Raw genomic sequence first — 14,783 nt, forward strand, 5'->3', positions numbered from 1 at the left:
TATCTGGAGATCTTTCTCCTCCAAAGTACTAAATAAACTCGTGTCGCCGGTCATGTGGAAAGAATCTCCACTGTCAAGAAACCAACCACTTACCACCATGGAAGAAACCATGCATGCGAACAGTGTGAAATCCAATTCGAACTGTGAGGCTAGTGCCTCACCTTCTGATCCTTACACAGATCCCTTCTTGGATTTCCTCAGTGGACAATTTGTAGCAAAATGGCCCACCTCATGACAAGGAAAGCATCACACTTTCGATTTGTCAAACTTCTTCCCACCTCGGGAAGAACTGGATTGGGAAAGAGAATCCTTCTCCTTCCCCTTCTTAGCCTTACTCGCTAAGGCACAATTTTCTTCATCCTCCATGGATGAAGAACCATCTCTGGTCCTTCTTCTTATATGAAGAACCATCTCTGGTCCAGGGATGAGACTTTAACTTGGTTTTTGGTCACAGTTTGTAGTTTAGTTCAGGGATTTAGGCCGAGCAAATGATAGTCAGTAATTACAAAGTATAGGGCTGATCTAATGAGGTTACTCAAGCTACCTCTAGGGCACTTAGGATGTTTGCAAGTCAATTGTTCAGTTCATAAACAAACCCGAAGATTGACTGAAGCAGCGTTGATCTACTTTGCACTTGCATAGCAAATGCAGTTCGAAGGCTAGCTAGCTTGACTTCAGGCTCCGTTTGTGGTTTATGAATCAAACAAATATAGACAAGCAATGAAACTAATCGCTCCCCAGTGGAGTCACCATTTTGTTATCGGGAAATCTAGTGTCTATTCAGAGTTGCTAGTCCCACTAAGATGGGTAGCTATCTTAGAAACAAACAGATTAAAATTACTTGTTTTTCCTTTACGAGAGAGAGATGGGAAAGAAGCAGAGAGTACCAACCTTAGTCTTCCGCTTGGCTCCTTGCTTGTTTCCTTTCCCCTTTGACAGGATCTCGCCACTGCTTCCTTACTTGTCCCACTTCAAAGAACACCTGTAGATTCACAGCAGCATAATACCATCAAAGCATAGAGATCTTTCACTGTAAACAATATAGGATCAGATATATATTGACCATACAAATGCATATACCAACACAATATTCAAAGATACACAAGAATATGGAGGAAAACTCAAATAGCTTTATTAGTAAAAGTAGTAGAAGAGAGGATTACAACCACTTGGTCTGACCCAGCGCCATCCTCCCAGCTTGAAATCCCTCTTCACCTCACACAAAGCAAGATCACCCAACAATGTCTTCAAAGAGAAACCATCAGCACCTCTTTGCAAATTACCAAATTCTAACCTTTGGATCTCTGGGATGAGGGATCCATTTATAGATATTTGCAGGGGGGTGAGTCAGCTTCTGGGATTTTGATTAGTGTCATCTCTCTGATAGTTCCTGGTTCCACATGGAGATTTTAGATCTCTTACTCATCACTGGGCGAACTCAGAGAGGCAAGTGTCAAATGAGCAGTTTCTAGAAGATTCTCTCTGTTTCCACCTAGCAAACTGCTTGTGCCATTTGTCTGCTCTCGCTCATCGCACCCTATAGAAGGGCTTTCCAGTATGCATTGTACTTTTTGCATGTGGTAGGTGAGATGCATCGCACCTTTAGCATTGGGCAGTTTGTATGGTCCTGCTTTGACCAGTTCTGAGTAGTTTTTCATGGAGAACTTCTGGGAGATGATGTAATCAGCTGACCTTGCTCCTTTAGGGTATGAAACAACACTTTTAGGGACTTAGAAGCCCTTATTTTATGGACATATGTGATTGGGGTTGCAGTGCCCAAATATGTCTATAACACGAGCATTGCAAACTTCCCCCAATACATCTAGAAGACATGTATAGTCTAAGATAATGGAATTATGTTTCTCACTCTTTCATTAAGATCAATTATGTAGACATTCATTTCTCCCCTTTAGAAGACCCTGTAAATATCAATATATTAGATTGAGCTATAACAAACTGGGAAAAAAATAAAAGTACCAATATGCTCGTATAGGAGCTATCAAGTTCAACCTAGACCCACTAGTCAGAGCATATCTACTAGTGTCCTCCTTATGCTATGTGATCGATCCCTGTCACAATAAGTTCTCTGATGCCTTGGTTGGAGGATTTTAGGCCCCTCTTCATGATGACCTTGCTTTTTCCACAATATTATTGAAGTGTTCTTCCTCTCTCGATGATCCGTACATATATGATTTATTAAAGGCTTATATTCTCCCTACTAGCTTTGACATGTCAATAAATCCTTTCATTATCTAGTTGAAATCTATGGTGATTGTTCGCTTTGGGAATGATAGAATCCCACCTTTAAAAAATTCAATGCAAACCACATCAAGACTACATAGCGTAAAAAAAAAGAATAAGTCTAAGTAAGCCCAACTACTCACCTTTGAATAGACCAAGATTTCATATTTAACTACGTGGGAAGATAAGTATTCTAATATCAAACACCAAATGCTCACCCATGTGTCCAAACAAAAACCACCAATCTTGTTATCTGCGATAAATAAATCTCTATCATTAAGGCTTCCAAAACTATGTCAATTTTCTCAAGAAATGACCCATACTTGTGACCAATCGTCTTCTCGTACAGAACCTGCATTAGACAAACATATAGTGAAGCATTTAGGGTGTCAAGGCTTCCAAAACTATGTCAATTTTCTCAAGAAATGGCCCATAGTTGTGACCAATCGTCTTCTCGTACAGAACCTGCATTAGACAAACATATAGTGAAGCATTTAGGGTGTCCAACATATTGGGAAGGGATCAACAATCTCCAAGGGCATAGATCCATGAAGATTCCTAGTCCCTTGTTTTAGTTATGCACGCTTTCACTTCCAAGAGAAGGGTTAGGAAGCATAAAGAAGTTTCTTAGTGGAGAAGAGTCATACCTTCTTGGATGAAACTCACTTCTTGTTTCCTTCAAATAGTTTTCAAAAGATTTGAAAACTAACAAAACATACTTACTAGCTAGGTCTTCCACAATTTTTGATATAGTGTTAAATGAATGCAAGATTTTGAATTTCTCAAATCTAAAAGCTATGCTGGCTAATTAAGAAAACAACGTAATGTCAGAAAGAAGAAATAAAATATTTGGCGAATAGGCTTGAAATCCCATCACATGTACTGACATAAAATACAACATTAACAAATTCTGTAGATAAAATAAATGCAATATTGAGTCTTCTAGATGTCAAGAGCTCAAGTGGTCTTCCTTTGCTATGTAAGCAGTCAAATGGTCCTTCACTGAATCAATGATGATTCACTTTGCATTGGCTGCCTTCTTGTTACGCTCAACCAGTGATTTAAAGTTAGTGGGGACATTCACCTTTCCTTCTGTTGGCTCACCAAAAGTTCATCTTTTTCACCCTTTTTTCCTTTAGTTTTAACCATGTTCCATTGCTCTGTAAGCTAGCATTAAGACCATTTTTATGATTATATATGGGTTGACTTATTATTTTCCAAAGCATTTATTTTAGTATTTTGAGTGAGTTTATGATTATATATTAGAAAAATAACATGTTTTCACTTATATCTAAAAGTGAGATGAGGTTTATGATGTTTATAGGCATATTTGAAGACTTCAACAAATTCCTATTTGACCACTTAGCCTCAAATTTTAATTTCCTCTTCAACTCTTGAAAATTTGAGGAAGATATGAAGATAATTATTCAAGCACATTCAATGGAGAAGAATCATGGAAGTTTTGATAAGATTTCCTATCAAAGATATTAGAGATTTGTGAGAGGATTAGTAGAGATAATTATCTCCTAATTATAGCAAATTTGTTGTACCTACTTGAGAGAAAAGTGGATCTAAATTTATTAGTTTCTTATCCTCTTCTCAAAGCAACTCATGTATAAATAGGAATAATTTCTCCATTTCAAGGGGGAGGAAGGAGGAAGAAATTTAGTATTTGTAATCATAATACTTTAAGAAATTTGTAATCATAATACTTGGCAGGAAGGCACATTATCGATTTTCATGGCTTCATGCCTTTGTGTTGTTGAATTTCCATGATCTTGGGTCTAGGTTAGAGTCTTAAAATCACTGACGCTACCAAACCAAGAATCTCAACCATAAACTACTTTGCACAGCAGAAATGTAAAGCAGTAAATCACACATGCATAGAACATAGACAACTTTTTAATTTTTCAACCCAACTTCGTTATATTAACAACTTATAATACAACAGCCTAGGGCTCTCATACCAGGGATAATGGCCATTAGTAAAAGATACAAAATTGGGGCTTGGTGCTAGTCCATCGACAACCAATCTGCCTTCAACAAGATACTCTGACCATCTAGCTAATGTAGTTGACTTCACAGCTCCCCTCGGTCGTACCCTGTACCTTCCCGGTCCTTCGGCTTCTGATCTGCAGCTCCTGCCTCTATCAATGCTCCAAATCCATCTTGCCACTGAATCTCGGTTATCCAATCTTCTCCTTAGTTATGCCTTCATCCATCAAGGTTACAACACATCGAGACTCTTGTCGAGTTGTTGACAGCTCCACTTATGAACAACTCTCAATCTTCCCGCTGCTGCTCCTCAGCTACATAGGGACTTCATCCCATTATCATCTTCCTGCGCTACTCCGATGAAGACCAACATAGGGCATGGAGGGATGCCACCTATCACTGCAAGATGTCCATCTCCCACAATGAACATGGGTTAGGAGGACTTCCCATCATCTGTTTTAGAAGTCCTTCTCCATAGACAAGTCTCAGGCTCCAAAACTGCTCCTCTGGTTCATCAACCCTTGAGCTCAACAATTGCCTCTCTTAGCTTTGGCCATTAAGTGTTTATCACGGGGCTCCAACTTGGAAACTATCACGGTGTCCTCCAACAAACCATAAGTGCCCACTCTTGTACACACTTGGTCCACTCTCACGCTTCCCTCCAATAGTCCATGATGTAGCATCTACACCTAGTTAGGGCATGCCCACAGACTCCACCAATCCGCCCTTTTCTCTGGAATAGAGGAGACATTGCACAAATCTAGGCACCATCAATATGTCCTCGCCTAGGACACCATCAATCCATCATACACGGGTCCATCTACAACACACCTTGTTGCTATCCTCTTGCCTTCCGATCTGATGTGCCTACTGTCACCTTGGTTGCTTAGTAGGCCTCCCAACAATCCACGTTGGCTCCTCCAAGCAACTCCTAAGGCCTCCTCAAGCTGCCCATCAACTAATCCATGAAAAATTCATCAATTTGACCCAATACACGACAAACTCTCGCTCCAAGTTTGCTTCCCAATCACTGTGGAAACTATCACTAGTCTAGGGCATCTAATCATGAGATCTTCCCTCTCCTCATTGACTTCCACAGGCTGCCTTAACATGATCCAAATCTGATCCTAAACTAGGATCCAACACCTACAAGAAATGTCATAAATATCATACCTTTTCTCATTGTTTGTGGTCTCCTTGACTGTTGCATTCATGGACTGGTTAGGGCATCAATGATAGTCCTACCAGCCCTCACACATCAGCTGCAACAACCCTCCCAAGGTTGTGGTCACCCTTCTCCAACACTCCTAAACCCCACGTTGTCTTGTCACACCCCAACAATCACAACCAGGCCTTACACCCTCCTTGTTGGCCTTAACACAAACCTGTGGGTGTATTAGGGACTGCGCTTGCCACAACAAGCCTATCCCTTGCTGCGACAGGCATTTCCAAGTGTCTAACCCCACAAAACAACACCTTATGCCTTTGGCCCTCAAGAATAGCCTGTGGCCTCCAAGACAACCTCTCGACCTCCACCAAAGTGACCCAAAAACAAACTGCTGCTCGAGCAACTCACTCGGCCTCCATCAAGGAGCTCAGACCTCCTCCACACTATCTTAGAGCCTCCCTCTCTTGTTGTGGCTAGGGAAATTTCAGAGCTATCTTTCTTGCCTTGTGTTGCACCAAATGGATGATTAGAATGACTCCTCTCCACCTCTATATATACACATAAAGAGGGTTGCACGAATTCATTTGAAGAGACATGTTTCTTGGACAAATTCACCAATCCTATATGACTTTGGTTGTCCATAATTAATTTGTCAACTTCAAATATTCATAACTTCGTTTCTAGAGCTCCAATTTGAGTGATATTTGGAGCGTTGGAATCGGCTTGCAGAGATCTATCAGTTGAACGTTTCTCAAGCTCAAATTCATGTAGTTCTCTCCAGGTATCCTACATATTTCAATGTTTTAGGTTCCTTTTATTATGGCTTGCCCCCTTATTCTTTGTAACCTCTATAGATTACAACTCACTCTCTACTCACTCTAGGTTGGAATTTTCCTTTGGTTTCCTATAGTTCTCCTAGTTCTATTAGTTTTCTAGAGTCTGAAGAGGGGCACTGGTTTCCTATCTTAGATAATTTCTCTAAGGGAATCCTCCCATATAACATTGTCCTCTATTTTTTATGCTAATGGATGACTCTCTCCTTCGCGTGTCCACCAAAACTAGCCACTTTTGTTTAGCTTTCTCTTAGTAAGGGTTTTCCCTTAGTCTCTGATCTATCCTTTGACTCTCCTATTGACCCAAAGTTTGAACCATTTCAATAAATTGTCCTCCTCAATAGTCCTACTGAAAATTACTCTCACCACTTCATGCCCCCTCTGGTTAGGTTTCCTTGTCTCTACTACTCGATTTTGTCTTGTCCCTCCCTTTCCTTATCTTTGGTTGTTCATGAAGCTCTCACCTGTGCAAGTCCTTCGTCTCTCATTGAATCTTTGGCTGCAAAACCATGCAAATGTGCTCGGAGTAGGCGGGGGGGGACATTCTTTTAGGAACATGGTGGATCTCATGGGCAAAGAGCTCAACTCAAAGATATCAAGTTAACAATCCTCAAGAAATATACGAGGAAATTCCCTAGGTTAAATGTGAAATTATCAATAGTTATTAGGTGGATGGTAGGGATTTAATCTTCACAAAATATTCTTAGCATTACTCATAAATCAAAGGTTAAGATTTATCTTAAAAATAGTTATTCATTTTTTCTCTTTTAATTAAAAAATTATCATATGAACAAGTGTTATATGACATGAGTTATGGATTTTTGAACATGTTGTATTGTAAGTCATAATATTGGCCCATGATATTGTAACAAAGCCTATTTACAAATTAAGGTTTTTTTTATGGTAAAGTGGGGGTGAATATTTAGTCTTATTACATGTTTTTTTAAATGTAATATGTTTAACTCATATATCGTTTTTTTTACAATTATTATAATATTTGTATTTAATAAAATTTGGGCAACTAATTAAAAAAATGGAAATCTTTTTTTTCAAAAAAAACATAGAAAATTAACCCATTTGCTAAATTTAGCCCCTAAATTTTTCCTCACACAATATACTCAACATGAACTCAACACATCATTTGTGAGGATTGAATGGGGGTTGGGAGTATAACAATCATTCCTATAAACCTCTCAAGATAAATCCTGTTAACAAAATCTACAAATTACACTTGAATTATATATATATGGACTCAAAATTGGGTTGGACTCTTATTCTCGTGCTGTGTTGAGTGCTACCACTACAACCTCTAAGTATATCTACATAGCCCCACACATGTTACATGAGCTAATTAAAGGGTGACATTGCAATAAATGCCTTAACAATGTACCCTATAATTAATCAATCTACATAACTAAGCATGCATATATATATATATATATATATATATATATATATATATATATATATATATATATACCGGAATCTTAATACAATTTGAAGCAAAATTGTGATTTTTGTTGTTGTTTAAAATACATTTTTGAATGCATAAATGGATTCAACACCTTGAAAAACCCCTGGGCACTCCAATTATGTATTGTAAGTCATAATATTGGCCCATGATATTGTAACAAAGCCTATTTACAAATTAAGATTTTTTATGGTAAAGTGGGGGTGAATATTTAGTCTTGTTACATGTTTTTTTAAATGTACATATGTTTAACTCATATATTGATTTTTTTTACAATTATTATCAATAACAATAATTTAAAATAAAGTTATAATTTAATTAATTTTATGATTCTTTTAATATTGAGTGTATATGTTCATAATAAATTGAGATTTTTCTAAATAAATTGTGTAAAGATTTCTAATCCATCCAATGTTTCAGGTGGACACTCCACACATGAAAGCATGAGATTTTCCTTAGAAGTTGATTAAGATGTTTGAATTTTCAAACTTGTCATTATCTCAAAGTTTCACTAGAAAGTAAGTGAAGGTGAATGAATCTAACCATTCATATGACAAGAAGCCAATTAACCATTCATATGACAAGAAGTCAATTAACCATTCATATGACAAGGAGCCAATTTAGTTGAACAATTATAAAATTAACCATTCATATGACTAGAAGTCAATTTAGTTGACCAATCATAAAAGTAACCATTCATTGAACAAAAAAACCATTCGTATGACAAGAAGTCAATTAACCATTTATGTAACAAGTAGCCAATTTAGTTAACTAATTATAAGATTAACTATTCATATGACTAGAAGTCAATTTAATTGACCATTATAAAAAATAACCCTTCATTATAAAAAATAACCCTTCATTGAACAAAAAAACAAACAATTTAAATGTGATTCTAACAAACTCTTGGAATAAATTTAACCCCTTCCAAAATATAAAATAATTAAAATACTATTTAAACTTCTAGTACTTCAGAAAAGCAAGCGTGGGTAAATAAAGAAGTAACCATTCATTGAACAAAAAGACAATTTAGATGTCATTCTAACAAATTATTGGAATAAATTTAACCCCTTCCAAAATATAAAATAATTAAAATACTATTTAAATTTCTAGAACTTGAGAAAAGCAAGCGTGGGTAAATAAAGAAGTTATATCGGCCTGGAGTATGCCGTAAAACTGCTTCTGCTTGGCTAAGAGCTCGTCTTCCTCGGACGTAAGGAAACAGGTTAACGGCCCAAGACCCAGAGGCATCTGGCAGGAGTGAAAGCCTGCTCCCTTACGGACCACCAGCGGGTTATTACAGGTGGCGTGGTTTTCCTTGATAACGGTGATGAGTCAAACCGACATTCGCGGATCGCAGCCAGAGATGGCTGTCCTCACTGTTGGTTTGACACCTGAGTTTGATAGGTTTTGCCACCTCCGAAGAAAAAAAAAAAAAAAAAAAAAAAAAAAAAAATAAAGAAGTTATATACCTAGTGTTTGATTAAACCACGACTTTAAAATTAAATCATCAACCATAAAATGGCATGTGACCATATTTTAAATGTGGAATGAAAATGCGTCCAGCAAAAATGTAAAATAATAATAATAAATCTGTGTTTCTATAGTGTTTGATTAAACTACGACCTTAAAATTAAGTCAACAACTATAAAAAAAAATCAGTGAATTAATGTTGTAGTAGTTGTAAAATAATAATAAAAAATCTGTAGTAGTATTAAAATAATAATAAAAAATCTGTATTCTAGTAAGATTAGAGGATCTCAGGATCTAGAGGATCATCAGGATCTGTCTGTAATAGAAAGAAATCCATAATGCTGATGATGATGTCCTATACGTCTCATCATCTCCTGGAGAGTCACTCGCAAATTGAACTGAAACCAGAAATCACCACATATTTAAGGCAACCAACCGCTGGGACCAAATTCGTTATCCATTCGCCATTGCTACCATACTGTACTGGCTGACCTGCTACATTTCTCTTCTTTGTGTTTCTAGTTGTCATGGCGAGCAGGAGAGGTGTCATTTCTGCATTCCGAGCTGCAAGTAGAAGGCCAATCTGCTCCCCAGTATCTTCTGTCAGAGAATTGCATGTAAGTGATCATGATCACCCTCGCTTCTTTTTTGTTGGGATTAAAGTGATGCTTGCCGGTCTGAGATAGAAGTGTAAGTAGGCTGGTTTACCCGGAGAAGACAGTATCAAGTTTCAGTTATCAGTCTCATTAACAAAACAAGATTATATATTTTCTTACATTCTCTGCTTTATATGCTCTTATTATGTTTCAGGCACCTGCAGGAAGTAATAAAATTGTTGGAGTCTTTTATAAAGCCAATGAATATGCTTCGCTCAATCCAAACTTTCTCGGGTGTGTTGAGAATGCTTTGGGCATACGAGAATGGCTGGAATCTAATGGTCACCAGTACATTGTGACAGATGACAAGGAAGGTCCTGACTGTGGTAAGTTAGCAGTGATTTCTTTTCTTTTGTTGTTATGTAGTTAGCACATTGTGACAGATGACAAGGAAGGTCCTGACTGTGGTAAGCAGTGATTTCTTTTGTTGCTATGTCTAAGTTAGCACTCCTGCAAAATAAAATAAAACTAATGTGTCTTTTTGAACTTCTTAATTTAAGATCATCGATCATATGCATAGAAGTTGCGCAGGGGATAACTTAAAATTATCTGTAGGTTCAGAACATAGAAGGGAAAGTTTGAACCAGCGTTACCAGGATCGTGGCTTGAACCTGCCATTATCCGAGTTTCAGGCAAATGTATTTTTCCAACTTGTCTGAGTCAAACTTGGTTGTGGACAGAGTTTGATTTTCCAACTTGTAACTTGTTTTTTGACAGAGTTTGACTGTCAACGGGACTTTGACCTCCGGGTATGACTTAGTTGACTGAATCAAACTCGTCTAATAAAAACCCTCATCCACCCCAATTTAGGGTTTATTTTTTTGACCTCTGCTGGGCTCATTGCTCCTCTACTGGGTGAATAATTTCTGTGAAACAGACTGAAGGGAGGTCATGTTTCGCACCCAGGGCAGGGCAGGGCACTCACCATTGCTTATATATTTTCGTCAAAATATGTATGTGTATGTATATCTTTAAATTTTTGTTGTACTCTTCAATTTTGTCCCGAATTTTTTCCTTATCCTTGCCCAAAACTTGGCCTCCCCGAATTTTCCTTGATTATGCATCTGGTAACGCTTGAAGGGAGCTGTGCTGAACGCCATCTCTTTCTTTAAACTGTTAGAAGACCCCCAAATGCCCTGTTTCCTTCTGTATCCATGTATACCACTAGGCTATATGTTCTCTGTGTTGGTGAAGTGATAACATGGAATTTAAATTCCCTACTAGGCTACATGTCGAATTGGCCCCGTGAAACTTGAAATCATGATAACTGATTTGGAATTGCAATTTTTTATCTGCTAACACTAGAGTACTAGGACACACTCATCATCAAACTATGTACACCAGACTTCTTAATAAATGATAAACTGTGGTCTAATTGTTAGCAGCAGGTCTCATTTGTGTAACTGTAGTTACTAGCCATCAAAAGCACAGAATAAGATTTAGAGCTAATGCTAAATGTGTATCAGCAGGGTTTTGCTTGGTAGAGTTTCTTTGACTGCTGGACAGGGCACCATCTATGCTGATTCTTGTATTGTAGAATCTTCTTGAAAAACAGTTTCCCTGGAAACCTGAGACGGCCTTCTAACTCAACTCATATGTCTTTGACTTGGGAGGGAGGTATAATTATATGGTACCTAGTAACATCATACTCCAACTCCACATGATCACTTGGAGTCATCTTTCTTTTTCGGGTCCGGAGAAATATATTGTCCCAAGGGAGCCTGGATACTGTCTGGCATCTTGCTAGCCCCCTGCACATTTCCTCCGTCTTCCCCAGATTTTCTGGATGGACGACGAGGGTAGTAACCAACCGCTAGGTGAAATACCAGCTGGTAACCCCAAGGTATTTAATGACATTTGCTCCCGTGAATAGCCACCCACCCCTTGGGATATAAAATCCTGTTATCTGTTGTTGTTATTGATATGGATGAATAGTTTATTATGTCCTAGACTTCCTTTTGTTCCTCATACCCTGAATAATAATCAATCTAGATGGTATCGTATGTGCTGCTTCAAAAAGTGAGATTTACAGAATATATATATATCTTGTCGAACAAGTCATAAATGACTTCTGGTTATTCACAATTGAGGTTGGGTGGTTGTTTAATCCACAATCCAATCTATTAATTTTCTAGTATGCCTTCCTTTTCCTACTTCTTGCTACCATGGATCGTCGAAATCAGTGTATTGCTTGCTTGCTTTTACATTTGAGAATTGTAACCCACTTGCGGACTAAACTTACACAATTAATTTCCTTTGCAGAACTTGAAAAGCACATACCTGATGCGCATGTTTTGATTTCTACGCCTTTCCACCCGGCCTATGTGACAGCAGAGAGGATCAAGAAGGCAAAGAACTTAAAGCTTCTTTTGACAGCTGGTATTGGTTCTGATCACATTGATCTAAATGCTGCAGCAGCCGCTGGTGTGACTGTTGCAGAAGTTACAGGTACTATTACTATTTCTGAAATTATATCGCTTGTCACTGCCCTGTTCACGCTAAGGACATTTTAGTAGTATGAACAAGTTTCTGCTGCAATGATTCTTCATAATTTAACTGACGCCTTCTTCAACAATTTTTACAGCAAGTAATGTGGTGTCCGTGGCAGAAGATGAGCTAATGCGCATTCTCATATTGATGCGAAACTTTGTGCCTGGATATAAGCAAATTGTTGAGGGTGATTGGAAAGTGGCAGCAATTTCTTACAGGTCATATGATCTAGAAGGGAAAACTATCGGTACTATTGGTGCAGGGCGTATTGGCAAAGAACTACTTAAGCGTTTGAAGGTATTCATTCTTAGGACGTAGTACTACTTCATGATCATGTTGCAAACTTCTTTTCAAAAATCACTGCTCCATAATTCTTATGGATGCATCCTGATCCTGTTTCTTTCAAAATTTCAATCTAATAATAATATTATAAACATTACATGATGTTGAATTGAATTGCGTCCTTTGTACAGCCCTTCAATTGTAAGCTTCTTTACCACGACCGTCTTTCTATTGGACCCCAATTGGAAAAGGAAACTGGAGCAACAATGGAGACAAATCTTGACGAAATGCTACCTAAATGTGATGTACTTGTCATTAATATGCCTCTTTCTGACAAAACTAGGTGCGCCTTATCACAATCTCATAAATAATCTCCCCCATTATTATTATTCAATCAGAGATCAATAGAACCTATATATTTTATACAACTTGTGAACAGAAACCTAATTATTGTTTCTCTTGCCCTTTCCTTTTGGTTACAATAGGGGAATGTTTAACAAGGAGAAAATCAGCAAGCTGAAGAAGGGTGTATTGATTGTGAATAATGCTCGAGGGGCCATCATGGATGCTCAAGCAGTTGCTGATGCTTCTGCAAGTGGACACATTGGAGGTCAGTTATATTTATTCAACTCCTCTTCATATTGCCTCCTTCCCAGTGTCAATAATGGACATACAAGTCCCATCATCAAACATTTCTCTCAGATTCAGAAAGAGCATGATGATACGTTGCTAATAAAACAATGTAACTGTATTTTTGTGCTTTGGCAGTCCTTTTGTCATTCATTCTCGGAGGCAATTAAAAGACAATGAATCGTTTTTCTGTGTTTTAAATTTCTAAACTATCATTGTTCCCGTTTGTTAGAACAAGTTAGTTTGCCAATTGCAGTGATGGAAACAGGCACATTGCTAACTGCCAATTGCAGTGATGGAAACAGGTACATTGCTAACTCTTGGGACTTTCTGCAATGCAGGTTACAGTGGAGATGTTTGGTTTGCTCAACCTGCTCCAAAAGATCATCCATGGCGCTCCATGCCAAACCATGCTATGACTCCCCATATCTCTGGGACTACAATAGATGGCCAGGTGTCTGATTTCATCCAATTTCACCCCTTTCTTTCTAGCAATTGCTTTGATTGACAAACGTACCTCATAAATAATTCAAAAAGTCAATTATATTGCATCATGCTCCATTGCACAAAGCTTTAATGCTGTCATTAATTTATCATTTTTGTCATCTTTGGAAGCAGAAAATAAGAATCATAAAAAATACAGAGATATTCTTGAGAGTTTTCTGACTAATTGTTCATAAAATCTCTACTTCAGATAAGGTATGCAGCTGGAACGAAGGATATGCTAGACAGATACTTCAAGGGAGAAGATTTCCCTTCGCAGAATTATATTGTGAAGGAAGGAAAGCTGGCCAGTCAATACCTATAAAAAATTCATGTTGGATGCTAAAGCACATGATTCATCCTGTTGAATAACAAGCAAGACCCAGAACAGAGCTCGCTTCCCTCATATAAAACAGTGCAGTGCATCAAATATTGAACTGTCAAATACATTCCTGAGACCAATGATGCTTCAAAGCATTATGCAGGAATGAATGATACAAGATTAGCCTGAAGCTCATTCTATCTGGTTGATAGGTTAGTAGTTTTGAAATAAACAAAATCTAAAATAGAGTCAAGTCAGCGCTTTAGTCCTTCGTGGCTATTGGTGCATGAAGTTGGCTCACAGATTCAGGTAATGCTATGCATCTTTTCTACTAGCAGAGAAATGAACCTTTGTTCGTGTATGGAAGGGCAGGTTTCTGCCTTGTTTGGGTGTGGTTTTCGGATAATTCTATGATGAAGTTTCTCTTCATTATAGCCATGCTCAAGTCATTGTCTTTTCTTGGTATTTAGTTTTTAGTGTTTATGTTGCCTGATTTGGCTGGTGGATATATAGTATTTGGGTAAATTTCTGGTAAATGGGGTTCTACTTCATTTGTGGACTTTTCTTGGTATTTAATTTTTAGTGTTTATGTTGCCTGATTTGGTGAATATATAGTATTTGGGTAAATCTCTGGTAAATGGGGTTCCACTTCATTTGTGGACTTCTAGGTTCTATATTAGACCATGTGCAAGGAGGTAGAAGACCATGTAATTCTTATAAAAGTAACCTCTTTATCTTT

General features: G+C 37.7%; 1 protein-coding gene across 1 annotated transcript; it reads left to right on the top strand.

Annotated features, from left to right (window-relative positions):
• Window positions 1–9,507: 9,507 nt before the first annotated feature.
• LOC149182480 (formate dehydrogenase, chloroplastic/mitochondrial-like) lies at window positions 9,508–14,489 on the top strand. The gene is made up of 8 exons (XM_089416873.1): window positions 9,508–9,798; window positions 9,992–10,163; window positions 12,100–12,285; window positions 12,422–12,624; window positions 12,801–12,952; window positions 13,095–13,219; window positions 13,581–13,693; window positions 13,934–14,489. The coding sequence occupies exons 1-8, from the start codon at window positions 9,709–9,711 to the stop codon at window positions 14,045–14,047; spliced, it is 1,155 nt and encodes a 384-aa protein (XP_089272999.1). The 5' UTR covers window positions 9,508–9,708; the 3' UTR covers window positions 14,048–14,489.
• The last annotated feature ends 294 nt before the right edge of the window (window positions 14,490–14,783 follow it).

Source organism: Pinus tabuliformis, chromosome 3_2 (genome assembly GCF_031772625.1).
Source record: "Pinus tabuliformis cultivar Carrire ecotype Pingquan chromosome 3_2, CPIR1, whole genome shotgun sequence".
In the NCBI taxonomy this organism is placed as follows: domain Eukaryota; kingdom Viridiplantae; phylum Streptophyta; class Pinopsida; order Pinales; family Pinaceae; genus Pinus; species Pinus tabuliformis.

Coding starts and splice junctions, on each gene's coding strand:
- LOC149182480 (XM_089416873.1), top strand. CDS start 9,709: ATGGCGAGCAGGAGAGGTGTCATTTCTGCATTCCGAGCTGCAAGTAGA. Junction 9,799..9,991: donor CTTCTGTCAGAGAATTGCAT/GTAAGTGATCAT, acceptor ATTATGTTTCAG/GCACCTGCAGGAAGTAATAA. Junction 13,220..13,580: donor TGCAAGTGGACACATTGGAG/GTCAGTTATATT, acceptor TCTGCAATGCAG/GTTACAGTGGAGATGTTTGG.